The 14,353-nt window shown below is 42.2% G+C and overlaps 1 protein-coding gene across 2 annotated transcripts in view; it reads right to left on the bottom strand.

Annotated features, from left to right (window-relative positions):
- The window catches only part of DMXL1 (Dmx like 1), a 214,922-nt gene that overhangs the window by 18,495 nt on the left and 182,074 nt on the right, over nt 1–14,353 (bottom strand). For both annotated transcript variants that reach the window (XM_068247113.1, XM_068247117.1), the window contains 2 exons: nt 13,348–13,469; nt 12,596–12,737 (listed from right to left, as the gene is read on the bottom strand). In XM_068247113.1, coding sequence (XP_068103214.1) covers nt 12,596–12,737; nt 13,348–13,469 — 264 coding nt within the window. The remainder of the gene's footprint in view (nt 1–12,595; nt 12,738–13,347; nt 13,470–14,353) is intronic.

A 14,353-nucleotide genomic window follows, 5' to 3' on the forward strand; every position in this document is an offset into this window, starting at 1 on the left:
TTTTTATGTGTAAATGGACACTGCCATTTTGGCATAGTTACAATAAGGTGTCTGCAAGCACCTTTGTTACAGTCCAAATCCTGCGGCAATATCAGTTTACAATCCTTTAGAAACATGTCAGATTCCCTTAAAGCACTGAAAGAACGAACTGTGAAAGTGAAACATTTATGAGCACAGAGGAGGCCAGCATAAATATAATAAAATCTGGTACAACTGGATTGATTATCTTTACTATTCCATCATGTAGCCAGCACGTCAGTAACAACTAACTAAAGCCACCTGTGTTGTTGGATACCATTACTTTTTGTATTATTCTTTTAGTGTTCTGAGCCAATAGCGCACAGGGAATGAAACCATATTTACATATTAATTTACCTGTGCTACATTAGGCTTCATCTTTCTATACAGTAGTTCTTTGCAAGTAAAGCAGGGACCTATATACAGTATAGTTAATTGCAAAACACAAGGGCTTATGCTTTTAATATTCTATTAAACAGAACTTATACAAGTGTACTAAGTCCCCTTAATAAGGGCTCAGACACGCTATAAGCACTTTTCTGAGCGCTTTTGGGCCAATTGAGCTTTATGGCCTGGTGCACACCAGAGGAGTTTTTCTGAGCGTTTTGAGTTTTTAAATCTGCTGCTAATGTTATCCTATGTGTCTGTGCACACTAGAGCAATGAGGTTTTGTAAAAAAAAACCCATAGCATTACATTGGGAAGAGCTTTTAGAGGTTTCAAAAGCTCTTCCCAATGTAATGCTATGGGGATTTTTACAAAACCTCAGTGCTCCAGTGTGCACAGACACATAAGATAACATTAGCAGCAGATTTAAAAACTCAAAACGCTCAGAAAAACTTCTCTGGTGTGCACCAGGCCTATGAAAGCTTTTTAAAAATGCTCCCATTGACTCATTAAAATTGCAATAAAATTGTGTGATTTTACCGTAATTTTAACCACTTTGTCCTCCTTGACGTATAAAAACGTCAAGGAGGACAGGTGCGCTCCCGCGGCCGATCGCGCGCGTGCACGCGCACTCCCGGCCGCGGTGTCGGTAGCCACGGAATCAATGTATCGGGCTATAGAGCCCGATCACTGATTCCTCTCCCCCGCTGAAAAAGCGACAGCTTCTCTCGGAAGCTTCGCTCTTTCTGAAGCTGTGTCCCTCTAAGTGTACATTGTACGCTTAGAGTGACGTCATGTAAACAAACTCGAGATTGCCATCTTGTGGCCAAAAAGTAAAACTACAAGTAAATGCCAAAAAACATTACAATACACCAATATTTCCCCAAATAAAACACTTTTATATCCCACCCTCCCAAAAATGCCCACATAAAATGTTTAATAAAAAAAAAAAAAAAAACATTACTATAAAAAAAAAAACACATAAATATTTACCTAAGGGTCTAAACTTTTTAAATATCTATGTAAAGATGAAATATTTCTCTCTATTTTTTTTTTTATAAGCTTGTAAATAGTGATGTATGCAAAACGGAAAAAATGCTCTTTTATTTCCAAATAAAATATTGTCGCGATACATTGTGATAGGGACATAATTTAAATGGTGAAATAACCGTGACAAATGGGCAATAACAATACGTGGGTTTTAATTATGGAGGCATGTATTATTTTAAAACTATAATGGCCGAAAACTGACAATGAATTTTTTCATTTTTTTTCTTATTCTTCCTGTTAAAATGCATTTACAGTAAAGTGGCTCTTAGCAAAATGTACCCCCCAAAGAAAGCCTAATTGGTGGCGGAAAAAACAAGATATAGATCAGTTCATTGTGATAAGTAGTGATAAAGTTATAGGCTAATGAATGGGACGTGAACATTGCTCGGATGCATAAGCTGAAAACGACTGAGATGTTAAGTGGTTAATGTAAGTCAATGGGAGTGTTTTTTAAAAAGCTCTCAGAAAGCTCAGATGGCCCAAAAGCACTCAGAAAAGCGCTTATAGAGTGTCTGAGCCATAAGGCCCGGTTCACATTAGCGGTCGCCGTCCGGAATCGCCGTGCCGGAGCCGGACCGCATGCAGAACGGACCGAACGGACGCACGGCATAGCAATGAAAGCCTATGCGTCCGTTCACATGCGTCCGTTTCGTCCGGACCGGATCCGGACTCCGGCATAAGACCCAACATGCGCTATTTTTTGGTCCGGCTCCTCCGGCAGCCGTATCCGGACTGCACCATCCGGCCAATACAAACCAATGAGAACCGGAGAGCGCACAACACACTGGCTAAAAATCCGGATGTTCTACCCCACTTCCTATGCATATTGAAGCGGCGATTTTGGATGGGGACACATGGGCAAGCATTTTGGAGTGGAGCAGCAGTGATTTTAAACGTGCTGGAGATGTTGGCAGTATGTCGGAGGTGGAGGTGAGTGCTAAACAGCGGAGGGCCTGATTCCACAGGTCCACCTTCTGCTGACCTCCCAGACCCCAACATTTTTATTCCTTTTCTACTATCTTTTGCCAAACGGATCCGGATCGCATCCTGATGAACACCTGATGCAAACTGACCGGATCCGGATCGGATCCGGATCAGAACCGTACGGTTCCGACCCGGATCCGGTCCGGATCCGGTCAGGTCATCCGGTCCGTTTGGCAGAGAACCGCAAGTGTGAACGGGGCCTAAGAATCCTTTACCAAATACAAACTAAAAGGAATGTTTTATGGACAGGGCCTGTAAATAACTGTTCTCCCTGATGAAATGAAATATGGCAGCTTCCATTGGTTTTACAACTCTGGTTCCTTTTAACCAGTTCAGGTTCCCTAACGCGAGTCTCACAACCAAATCTTCTATGCTAAAGATTTCTGTATGCAAGACTCGTATCCAGCACTAAAAAGCTGCACTGCTGCCACGATTGTGCACACGTATCCCGTCGCAATGGTAATCGAATGCTGATCTCTAGGGCGACAGCTTGGGGACCCAATATAGATGCATTGCTATGTTGTTGCCTAACAATACATCAATATAGCCCTAGGGTCACCAAACTGTGCGCCCTAGGGATAGCATGCAATCGCTTCAGACGCACAGGATAGAGATAATGGTATGCTACATGCCCAACTAGTGATAAAATATGGCATATATGGTATCGTTTTAAAGAGAGTCCTCCTTTTATTTGACATTTATCTTCAACAATATCAGAATAGCTAAACCGCTGCATCCCTGCGGCAGAATGCTGTATTTAAACCCCCCAAATCCCGGGGCAAAAATCCACGACTTTTCAGGTCATGGATTTTGCTGCCTGGGGAGGCAGAGCTTAGCGCTATAGCTCTGCCTCTGCTCGCGTCAATCTGCGTGCGGATCTCTGCCTCTCATGACCCCTCTCAGAGACAGAAGACAGAGAGGCGGGGATCAGCAGGGATTGACGCGAGTAGAGGCAGAGCTACAGCGCTAAGCTCTGCCTCTACCAGGAAGCGATCCCCACATTTTGCTCCGGGAATTGGGGGGGGGGTTAATTACATAATTTTGCCGTGGGGATGTGGCGTTTTAGCTATGCTGATATTGCAGAAGATAAATGTTAAATAAAAAGAGGAATGTTAGAAGGCTTCAGATTCTTTTTAACCAGGACAAGCCCCCAAAAATTATTTTAGGGCGTTTAAAAACTGTGGCACTTGTTATGTGAAAATTAGGAGGGATGACATATTGTTTTTTGTGTTTATGGCTAATTTTCCTTGATAAAATGTAAAGTTAAACAATAATTGGAAAAAAATATTAACACAATATACAGGGGTTGGACAAAATAATGGAAACACCTTGAAAATCAACAAAATATATTTTTATATGGTGTAGATCAACTTTTCGCGGCAATTACAGCCTCAATTTTCCAAGATCTTGATTCATACAAATTGTGAATTGTTTCCAAAGGAATTTTAGCCCATTCTTCAGTTAAAACACCCTCCAGTTCTTTCAGAGACAGTGGCGGCAGAAATCGACTTCTTACTTGAATCTCTAAAAACGACCATAAATGCTCAATAATGTTGAGGTCTGCGGATTGTGGTGGCCAGTTGAGATGCTTAAAGAGAATCTGTATTGTTAAAATCGCACAAAAGTAAACATACCAGTGTGTTCGGGGACATCTCCTATTCCCCTCTGTCACAATTTCGCCGCTCCCCGCCGCATTAAAAGTAATCAAAAACAGTTTTAAAAAGTTTGTTTGTAAACAAACAAAATGGCCACCAAAACAGGAAGTAGGTTGATGTACAGTATGTCCACACATAGAAAATACATCCATACACAAGCAGGCTGTATACACCCTTCCTTTTGTATCTCAAGAGATCACTTGTGTGTTTTTACTTTCTGTCCCCTTCAGCTCTCCTGCAGTGAATACTAGTGACAGGCTGTGAGGCTGATCCTTTCTTCCTGTCTAATTCCTCAGTATGTGTCAGCCCAGCTCCTTTCACCGCCTAACAGAGGAGGATTTTTATCCAGCTCTCTTCTATCACTGATAAGATAGCAGAGACCTGCTGGCTTATATAAATAAAACACACACTGGAGTGTGCAGAGAGGGGCCTGGAGGGGTGTGCATAAACAGACCAGCACGGAAGAGTTGGCAGCCTTCCACACACAGGCCGACAAGTCTGACAGGGGAAAGATACATTGATGTATTACAGAGACAGTGATAGCAGAAAGTGCTGCAGTACGCCAGAGTACATTAGAATAGGTTTAGGAACTTGTAGGATGGTAGAAAAAAACGTTGTAATTTTTGTTACGGAGTCTCTTTAACTTCATTAGAATGTTCCTCGTGCCATTCTTTAACAATTCTAGCTGTATGGATTGGTGCATTATCATCTTGAAAGATGGCATTCCCCTCCGGAAACAGTTCTTGAACCATAGGATGAACTTGGTCGCCCAAAATTCCTAAATTGTCTCAGCTATTAATTCTTCCATGAAGGGAAATCATTGGCCCAGCGGATTTCTAAGAAATAGCACCCCAGATCATCACAGAACCCCTGCCATGTTTTACGGTTGGGAGTAGGCAGTCTGGATGAAATGCTTCTTTCGGCTGTCTCCAAACGTACACTCAGCTGGATGTTGGAAATAAGGTAAACGATGATTCCTCAGAGAAAATTACATTTTTCCACTGCTCAAGGGACCAATTCTGGTGGTTTCTACCCCACTCTAAACACTTTGAGTGTTTTCTAATTGCAGTTCTTACATGGAATACAGATTTGTGCAGCTGCCGACGAACAGTTTTTGTGGAAACTGGGTTCTGTAGGTGTTCATTCAGCTGTGCAGCGATTTTAGGAGCCGTGGTCTTGCGAGCTTTTCTAAAAATTCGATTTAGAGTCCGACGGTCTCTCTCAGACAACTTCAACTTTCGGCCACAACTGTGCTTTGCTGAAGACGTTTTTCCTTCTCTTTCAAAGGCAGTCATTACTTTTGAGACGTTACCTCTTGAAATGCCAAGCATTCGGGCAGTTTCTGTTACAGTAGCGCCTGCCATACGAGCACCAACAATTTGGCCTCTTTGAAGGTCTGAGAGATTTGCCATTTTTATAAATTATAACCAACTTTTGTTTAAATATCTGTTAAAAAAAACTATTTTAAACATCAAATAACAAAAATAATAAACAAAAAAAATTTAACATATGTCAAGTTTTAATTGCTTAAAGAGACACTGAAGCGAAAACCAGGATTACGACCTGGTAATTCTATTTTTGACAACCCTCCAGGACAGTGACATTGAGATTTGGGCTCCGCCCCCCAGAAACAGGAAACACCCAGCGTGAGCTCTATAAATCTGTTCCCAGGTATCCACACCTCAGTTGTGCACAAGACCTGAACCTAGTCATACTGGATACCCTAATACTTCTTACCCACATCAAAATACATGATGCTTAACGGGTGGGAACTAAGGACTGTCCTGGAGGGTTGTCAAAAATAGAATTACCAGGTCGTAATCCTGGTTTTTTCGTCCAACCCTCCAGGACAGTGACATTGAGATGATAAACAAGGAATCACCCACCTTAGGGCGGGACCACAGCCTGTAGAACTTTCCTCCCGAAGGACTGTTCTCCTGCTGTCATCAGATCTAGACGGTAATGTCTGACGAACGTGTTGACACTCCTCCATGTTGCTGCCCGGCAGATCTCTGATGCCGATGCCCCAGCTCTATAGGCCCAGGAGGTTGCCATAGCTCTAGTAGAGTGTGCTGTGATCTCTTTAGGTGACTCCAACTGCCTCAATTTGTAAGCTTCCTCAATACAAACCTTGAGCCATCTTGCTATCGAAGCTTTGGTCATTTTTTCTCCCACTTTATTTCCAGTGAAATTAACAAATAACCTGTCTGTTTTCCTGAGTTGCTTCACTCTTTTTAAGTATATTAGTAAGCACCTCCTTACATCCAGCTTGTGCCACTGCTTCTCTTTTGGATGAACTGCTTTATTGCAGAAGGTAGGCAATATTATCTCTTGCCCCCTATTAGACACTGATGATACTTTTGGTAAAAAATCAGTTACCGTCTTCAATATCACTCGGTCTTCAAATATAGAACAGAATTGTTCATCACTGCTTAGTGCCTCTAATTCGCTTACTCTTTTTGCAGAGGTAATCGCTACTAAGAATATGGTTTTAATTGTAAGATTCCTTAACGAAATTTCTTCTAGAGGTTCGAATGGCTCTTCCATAAGTACATTGAGAACTAAAGATAGGTCCCACCTAGGACATGATTTCTTAACTATTGGCCTTGATCTTTCTACCGATTTCATAAATCTGATCACCAGGGGATCTAAGGCTAATTTCTTATCAACGAAAACAGAAATTGCTGCTACTTGTACCTTAATTGTACTTAAGGCCAAACCCCTCTCAATTCCATCTTGCAGGAACTCAAGAATTGTCGGTAATTTATTGTCTTTAACTTTATTTTTAGTAACAACGGGTACCATGATCGTTTTGGCCAATCTGGTGCTATTAATATCAGAGTCATTCTGGACAGTTTCAACTTCTGTAATACAAGAGGAATCAAGGGGATTGGTGGAAAGGCATATGCTTTGCTGAAGATCCAATCTTGGGCCAACGCATCTATTGCACATGCTCCCTTCGGATCTAGAGAGAAAAACCTTCTGCACTGAGAGTTCGTCTGATTGGCAAAAAGGTCTATTTCGGGCCACCCCCATCTGGCCGTTATCATTCTGAATACTTCCGGGTTGAGCCTCAGCTCGGAATTTGACAGTCTTTGTCTGCTTAGAAGGTCGGCCATTCGATTTAATGTCCCTTTCAGATGGACTGCTGTTAATGATAGCAGATTCAGCTCTGCCCAATCTAAGATCTTCAGTGACACTTCTAGGAGTTTTCTGGACCTTGTCCCTCCTTGTTTGTTCAGATAGGCTACTACTGTTATGTTGTCTGAACGAACCTGAAGATGATGCCCCTTTAGACACTCTGATGCTTGTAATAGGGCCATATGAACTGCCTTCATTTCTCTGAAGTTGGATGACTCTCCCCTTACTGGGTCTGTCCATGACCCTTGCAGGTATAGTCCGTCCACATGGGCTCCCCAACCCATCAAACTTGCGTCTGTTGTTATAATCTTTGTTGGAGGAGACCGCCATAGTCTTCCTAACTGAAGATTTTTTATATCCATCCACCAAGGCAGTGATTCCTTTACCCAGGTTGGTATTGATAACACGCTTTCTAAATCGCCCTGATTTCTGTTCCAGTTTTCCAGTAGCCAGTTCTGGAGAACTCTTACGTGAGCCATTGCCCAATCTACTGCTGGTGCTGTTGAGGTTAGAAGACCCACTATACTCATGCACTGCCGTACTGAGATGGTGTCTGCCTCTAGAAGGCTGACTATTGTCGACTGCACTTTTGTCACCTTGTCCTCTGGCAAGAACAGTCTTTGAAGGGGTGAATTTATTATGAACCCCAAAAATTTGATCACCTGGGATGGATCCAGATGTGACTTTTGGTAATTTACTAACCAACCCAGGGTTTCTAACTGACCTAACACCCTCTTCAGATCTCTTTGAAGCAGTACCGCATTGTCTGCTAGAACTAATAGGTCGTCCAGATAAGGGATTATTATAATGTTCTGGAGATGAAGATTTCCTACCACCTCTGCCATTACTTTCGTAAACACTCTTGGTGCTGAAGATATTCCGAAAGGAAGGCACGAGAATTGATAATGCAGCACTCCACCGTCTCCTTGTACACTGAATCTTAGGTACTTTTGAGACTCCCTTCTGATTGGGATGTGCCAATAAGCGTCTGTCAGATCTATGTTCACCATAAACACGTCTGCATTCAGTAAGTTCCTCATCGTATACACAGTTTCCATTCTGAACTTTTCGTATACAATAAAGGGGTTTAGTGGTTTTAAGTTCAGAATCATTCTGAATTTTCCGGTTGGCTTTTTGATCAGAAAAATTCGAGAATAGAACCCTCGGTTTCTTTCCTGAGGTGGTACCTCTTTTATGACATTTCTGTCCATCATGTCTCTTAGTAATTCCTGTAATGCCATCCTGGCTTCTCTGTCTTTCGGCATTAAAGTCTTTACAAATCTCACCGGGGGCTTTTTTATGAATCTTATCTTGTACCCGTCTTTTATTAGGTCTAAAATGAATTGATTCGAGGTTATCTTTCTCCACTCTGGATAAAAGCGAGATAACCTGCCCCCTACTTTCAGCCTGGCGTCACTGGTGCTTGCTTTGGGGCTCTGCTGGCTTATGCAGCGGAGTCCTCCTAGGCCCTTCCTTATTAATTGGCCAAGTCCTTTTTTGGACCCCTTTATCTCTCGCCTGGTTATTGCGGCGAAAAAAGGGCCTATTCGGCTTGAATTTCTTTTTCTTCGGAAATGATAATTTCCTGCTTGCCGTCTTCTCCAAGACTTCTTGGAGCTGAGGGCCAAATAACAGATCCCCCGTAAAGGGTAGATTACATGCCTTAGACTTGGACGATTGGCTACCGTCCCATGTCTTGAGCCACAGATTTCTGCGGGCATTATTAACTAGTGCTGTTGTCTTTGCTGTAACTCTTAGTGACTCTGTTGAAGCATCAGTAACATAATTATTAGATTTCTTAACAACACTCAGAGCTTCTAAAATGTCCTTTTTAGGAGCATCAGTTTTGACTAATTCTTCCACCCTCTCTATCCATAATAAAGTGGTCCTAGAGACACAGGTGGTGGCTGCAGCAGGCTTAAAGTTAGTTACTGCTGCTGTATAAGCTTTTTTAAGTGACAAATCAATTTTCTTGTCTGCTGGGTCTTTAAGGAAACCCAAATCCTCAAAAGCAAGTTCATTCTCCCTATTCATTAGACTGAACGCTGCGTCTAACTTGGGACAACCTTCCCATAGTTTTGCATCTTCTTCTGAAAAGGGGAATCGCTTTCTAAACCCTCTGGAAATAAAAAGTTTTTTCTCTGGGTATTTCCATTGCGTATTAATTAGGTTTTTTGTTGAGGGATGTACAGGAAAATTTAAATGTGGTGTGGGATCCATACCAGAATATAATTTATCATGTATGGACACAGAAGCGGGAGTGGTCTGATTAATATTCAAGGTAGTGTGAATAGCCCGCACTAATTCATCAGTCTCTTCCACCAGAAATCTGAATCTTGAAAACATAAGTTTCTCATCCGTATCACTTTGATCTGACATATCATCCTGTGATAACTCCCTGTTAACCTGTCCTCCAGGAAGAACATCCTGTATTTCCTCTTCTTCTTCTTCATCTGAAGAAATTAAACGTCTTGTAGTTTTTACAAGAGCTTTTCTTGGCTTAGGATTCTCCTTGGGAATAACTGCCACAGGAGGTACCACAGGAGCTGACCCTGTAGGCAGATTTTCCCTGAATGCTCTAAATGTCTCTACCATTTCATGCCTCATGGTAGTCATAAACTCTTTGCAGGAGGCAGTATTCTCTTCATTAATTAACTTTGTAATACATCCTTGGCAAGATGCTTTTGTCCAGCTAGTTGGCAAAACAACCTTACAGACAAGGCAACTCCTGGACCTGTTAGAGCTATCGGATAAGTCCGAAGTCTCCTGAAAAACATATGAAGAGAATAATACCATGAGATTAATTACTATAATTCATTAAAGCCTGTAATTAATCACATAAATCCTCTCCTGAACAGATGTGATGTTTATTCATATATACTCTGTGTATATAGTGAGCTGTTTACCAAAAAAATGAATATCATTATCTGTAAAATAAGCTTAAGTACAGCAATCAGACAGATAATTTAGGATGCATATCAATTCAAGTGTAGCTCATCTAGACAGAATGTAGATGCATACAGCTGCTAAAATGTATTGCAGGAGAGAGAGAGGGAAAAATTTTTTTTTTTTTTTTTTTTTTTTAAATTAATATATTTGGTGATACTGCACCAATAAATCCCTCCTGCAAACTTAGAAGGAAAAATCCAACATTATATGCAGCTGACCCAGTAACCAGCTCACTCCCCACAATGAATGCACCATGTAGTTAACATTCATTCAGGTAGCTATGCAACAATTACTTATGCAAAACACATTGAGCTGCACAAAAACCAATCAGTCACATGTGAACAAATGCTTTTCTGAACTATCAGGACTTTTACAATACTTAAACTGGTAACAAACATCTTGCTCCATTTAAGTAATCAAATCACCAAGTAGTCTAACATGCTTTTTCTGATCTATTAATTAAACTTAAGATCAGTGCAGTTATCCATGTTTAACTGGTTTTAAACAACAATGTGCCACCACAAAAAGACAGCTTCAGCAAATATCCTTGATCTAGCCACTGTCATTCATATGCTGACTAAATACATCTGAGCAGCATAATCAAACCTCAGACCAGTGCGGCGACCAGTCAGACCGTGATCAAACGCGGCTCCCACAAGATCTCCGCCGGCTTACCTGATCCTGAAGTTTTCGTGCGTCCATCCTCGGCAAAGGCCAAACGCTAAGTGCCACAAGGAACGCACACAACGCTGTTTTGCAGCCGCGCAAAATGCGGAAGTGAAGTCACTCGTCGGCGGAAGTACCGCTAGACTGGGGGCAAAGCCATCCTTCCTCCGTGCAGAGCCGATATTCCCCCACCGCTGCGTCCAGGACCTCCGTCAGGGCTGCTCCGCGTTGTCCTCCCTCTAGCACGCACAGCCGCTCAGGTGGCTGCTAGAGGGGAAAAACCTGTTTAAGCAGGTAAGGAGCTTTCTGCTGCAACAATATTCCAACCCTCCAGGGTAGTGAAGCAGGCTCCCTCAGGGAACTATTACCAGCCTCAGCACTCCCAGGCTGCTGACCAGCTAGCTCCCTTTACAGAGCTCATGTTCCCAGGGAAGGAAACACACAACTGAGGTGTGGATACCTGGGAACAGATTTATAGAGCTCACGCTGGGTGTTTCCTGTTTCTGGGGGGCGGAGCCCAAATCTCAATGTCACTGTCCTGGAGGGTTGAACGAAAAAAAATATATATGATATAATTAATTGGTTGTGTACTATGAATAATTACTAGAAGATTAGCAGCAAAGAAAATATTCTCATATTTTTATTTTCAGGTATATAGTGTTTTTTCTTACATTGCATCATTCTATAATATGTACAGATTACACAACATTCAGCATTCAAAATGATTCTTTCAGAGCAGTCTGTGAACTAATGACCTCTCCTCTGGCAGAGCAAAAGAAAACACTTGAGATAATAAAAGTCAAAAGACAGCTCTCTCCACGACTTTGAAAGTCGTACAGCTTAATGGATTTTTTGCATAGAGATAACAACTGGAGTTTCTTAACTCTTCCTGTACTGGAAACAATTAGACTGATGTATCTGATCTTAATGTTTTATTTCTTAGCTGTACTACACATACAAATCATAATATCATAATTTTTTTTTCGCTTCAGTGTCTCTTTAAAACATGTTCAAAGATTATGATGCCAAAATGTTAGGTGTTTCCATTATTTTGTCCAACCCCTGTATGTATCACTTTGATGGCATAAGTAATAAAATGTTATTGCTATATCAATAGCGGCACAGCTGAAACGCCAAAATTATCAGGAATCTCAAGGGGTAAAAAACAAGGAATGCAAAGTGGTTAAACTTCATATACATGCTCAATGAAACTCAGCTACCAATAACACTTTTGCCAAAAATCTAGCATGTGTACAGTGGTCCCTGATGCCTCGGCCAGCGATAAGCCAGGTGGATTGATTTGGCTGATAGCTTTGTACCCCACTCATTCTGTGTGACGTCACAACCACCCCATTCCATCAGCCCTCCACCCCCTGCATAACACGTCATTAGCCTGCAAACTAGCAATGCATCTGTACAGTGTCTGTCCTCCAATGTTGCCAGAGGCATAGAGTAGCTATTCCCGTCGAGTGACATTTCTTGCATGCATGTACGAGGCTTTAGGGTGCATACCCATCAAATTTTGATTACCCAACGACTGGGCAATTTTACCAAGTTCATGTAGTATGAGAATTATCTTCATAATATGTCCATAGTATTGAAAATCTGTTGGCTCTCAAGCTTTATGGAAATGATAAAATTATGAAGTAGGAATTTGGACTTTATTTTGAAGATACTTTTAAGAACTGTCCCAAGATATTAGTTACGTAAAAACAATAAAAGCACCAAACACATATTTGTACTTACAACAGATGCACCCCTCCCAGTCTGTGTTCCTCCAAGCCAGGGCATATTGATAGGGGTACCAGGATTACTGTGTGTATAAGGCGTTGATCCCTGGGCATTGGACACATCATCACGAGTGTGTATGACCAAGAAGTCATCCGAACTGTAAAAATTACAAAACAGGATTATAGAATGTACTAAACTGAAACTGTATAAAACCTAGGACTTACTAGGAGCATTTTTGCAGCGCTCGCCAATCACTGGCGATCGACAAAGCACAACAGCAGTTGACCCCTGGGGGGTGGTCCTAGCACAACACCAGTGTATCCTTACAGGGGTGGTTCCATTAGCAGCATTGCGATCACACAGCCATCGCAATTTTAGGAGTGATCTCAGCAGTAGGCAAAACACGATCGCTCCACGAATCGCAATAAAATTGTGGCACTTCCAATTGGCAAATCATGGGTGCTTTGCAATTGTCGCAAAGTGCTCATAGTGGGTGCATATGCTTTCCAGAAGAATACAAACCATGGTACAAACATTAGTGCTACCATTGTTTACTGCCCTGGTTGTCATAATAATGCCATGGCACCATTTCTTAATGAGTCAACCAGGACATCTGGATTTATAGTGGTCTTTATTCACAGACTCAGCACAATTTCACTACACGTTTATGTAAAATCCGCTACAGCATCCCTATAGTCCATCAAAAAGAAGAGGGGAAAAAAAACCCAAAAAAACTTGCATGTAAAATAAATGGACAAAATGCATACCCTTTATTTTCTATTTCAAAGTCATCATCAATCCAGCTGTAAATCTGGGTAGCAAGTATTGCAGAGACGTCAAGCTCCTGGATATCGTGGCTGGAAGCAATTGCAATGCAGTTTCTGTTGGCCTGGTAACCGAAAACATTTAAATACTTAGCAATTATTCGAAGGAAAAAGCAGTGTGAACTATACGCAAGACAATAAATGAATTACAACTTTTGGAACAGTTGTTCCACCCCAAAAGGGGTAAATCAAACCTCGCTGGAGATCGGTATTCAGAATTACCGACTGCCTGCCTGCGGGTGAACATTCAGAGGCAAGTTCACACTTTGGAGAGTTATTTATCTTGTCATGAAGTACATGATTACACTTCAAGCTATATTGTAGAAGTATACAATAGATTCAGAATCAGGCAGGAAAGGGAGCCAGTCCCAACTGCTGCAGGAGTGTACCGGCAGAACATTAAGCATTAGGAAATTTTGTCTAGCTGTCTAATGCTGGGCATACACGCTGCAATTCTGCGCCGGAATCGAGCTGCTGGCTCGATGCCGGCGCGTGGATCGATTCCCGCTCATCCCCGCGGGCAGTACCTTATCAGCCGCTCATTTCTGGCATTGCCCGCCCGCGGGGATCGAGCGCGGAATCAATCCGCCGCGGTGATCGGACAGGTTGAATATTATCAATCGAGCCATCAGCAGCTCGATTGATAACTATCGTGCCGTGTATGCCCAGCATAACACTGCCTTGTCAAATCGCTCTGAACCCGCAGGCTTGTCAAATCACTCTGACCCCAGAGTAAAGGTGGTTATACACTGGTCGATTTGCCATCAGATTCGACCAACAGAAATATCCCTCTCTGATCGAATCTGATCAGAGAGGGATTGTATGGCCACCTTTACTGCAAACAGATTGTGAATAGATTTCAGCCTGAAACCGATCACAATCTGTGGAGCTTGCGCTGCAGCCGCGCCCCCCCCCCCCCCCTTGCATACATTACCTGTCCCGGTCGGCG

Source organism: Hyperolius riggenbachi, chromosome 1, assembly GCF_040937935.1.
Source record: "Hyperolius riggenbachi isolate aHypRig1 chromosome 1, aHypRig1.pri, whole genome shotgun sequence".
Lineage (NCBI taxonomy): Eukaryota > Metazoa > Chordata > Amphibia > Anura > Hyperoliidae > Hyperolius > Hyperolius riggenbachi.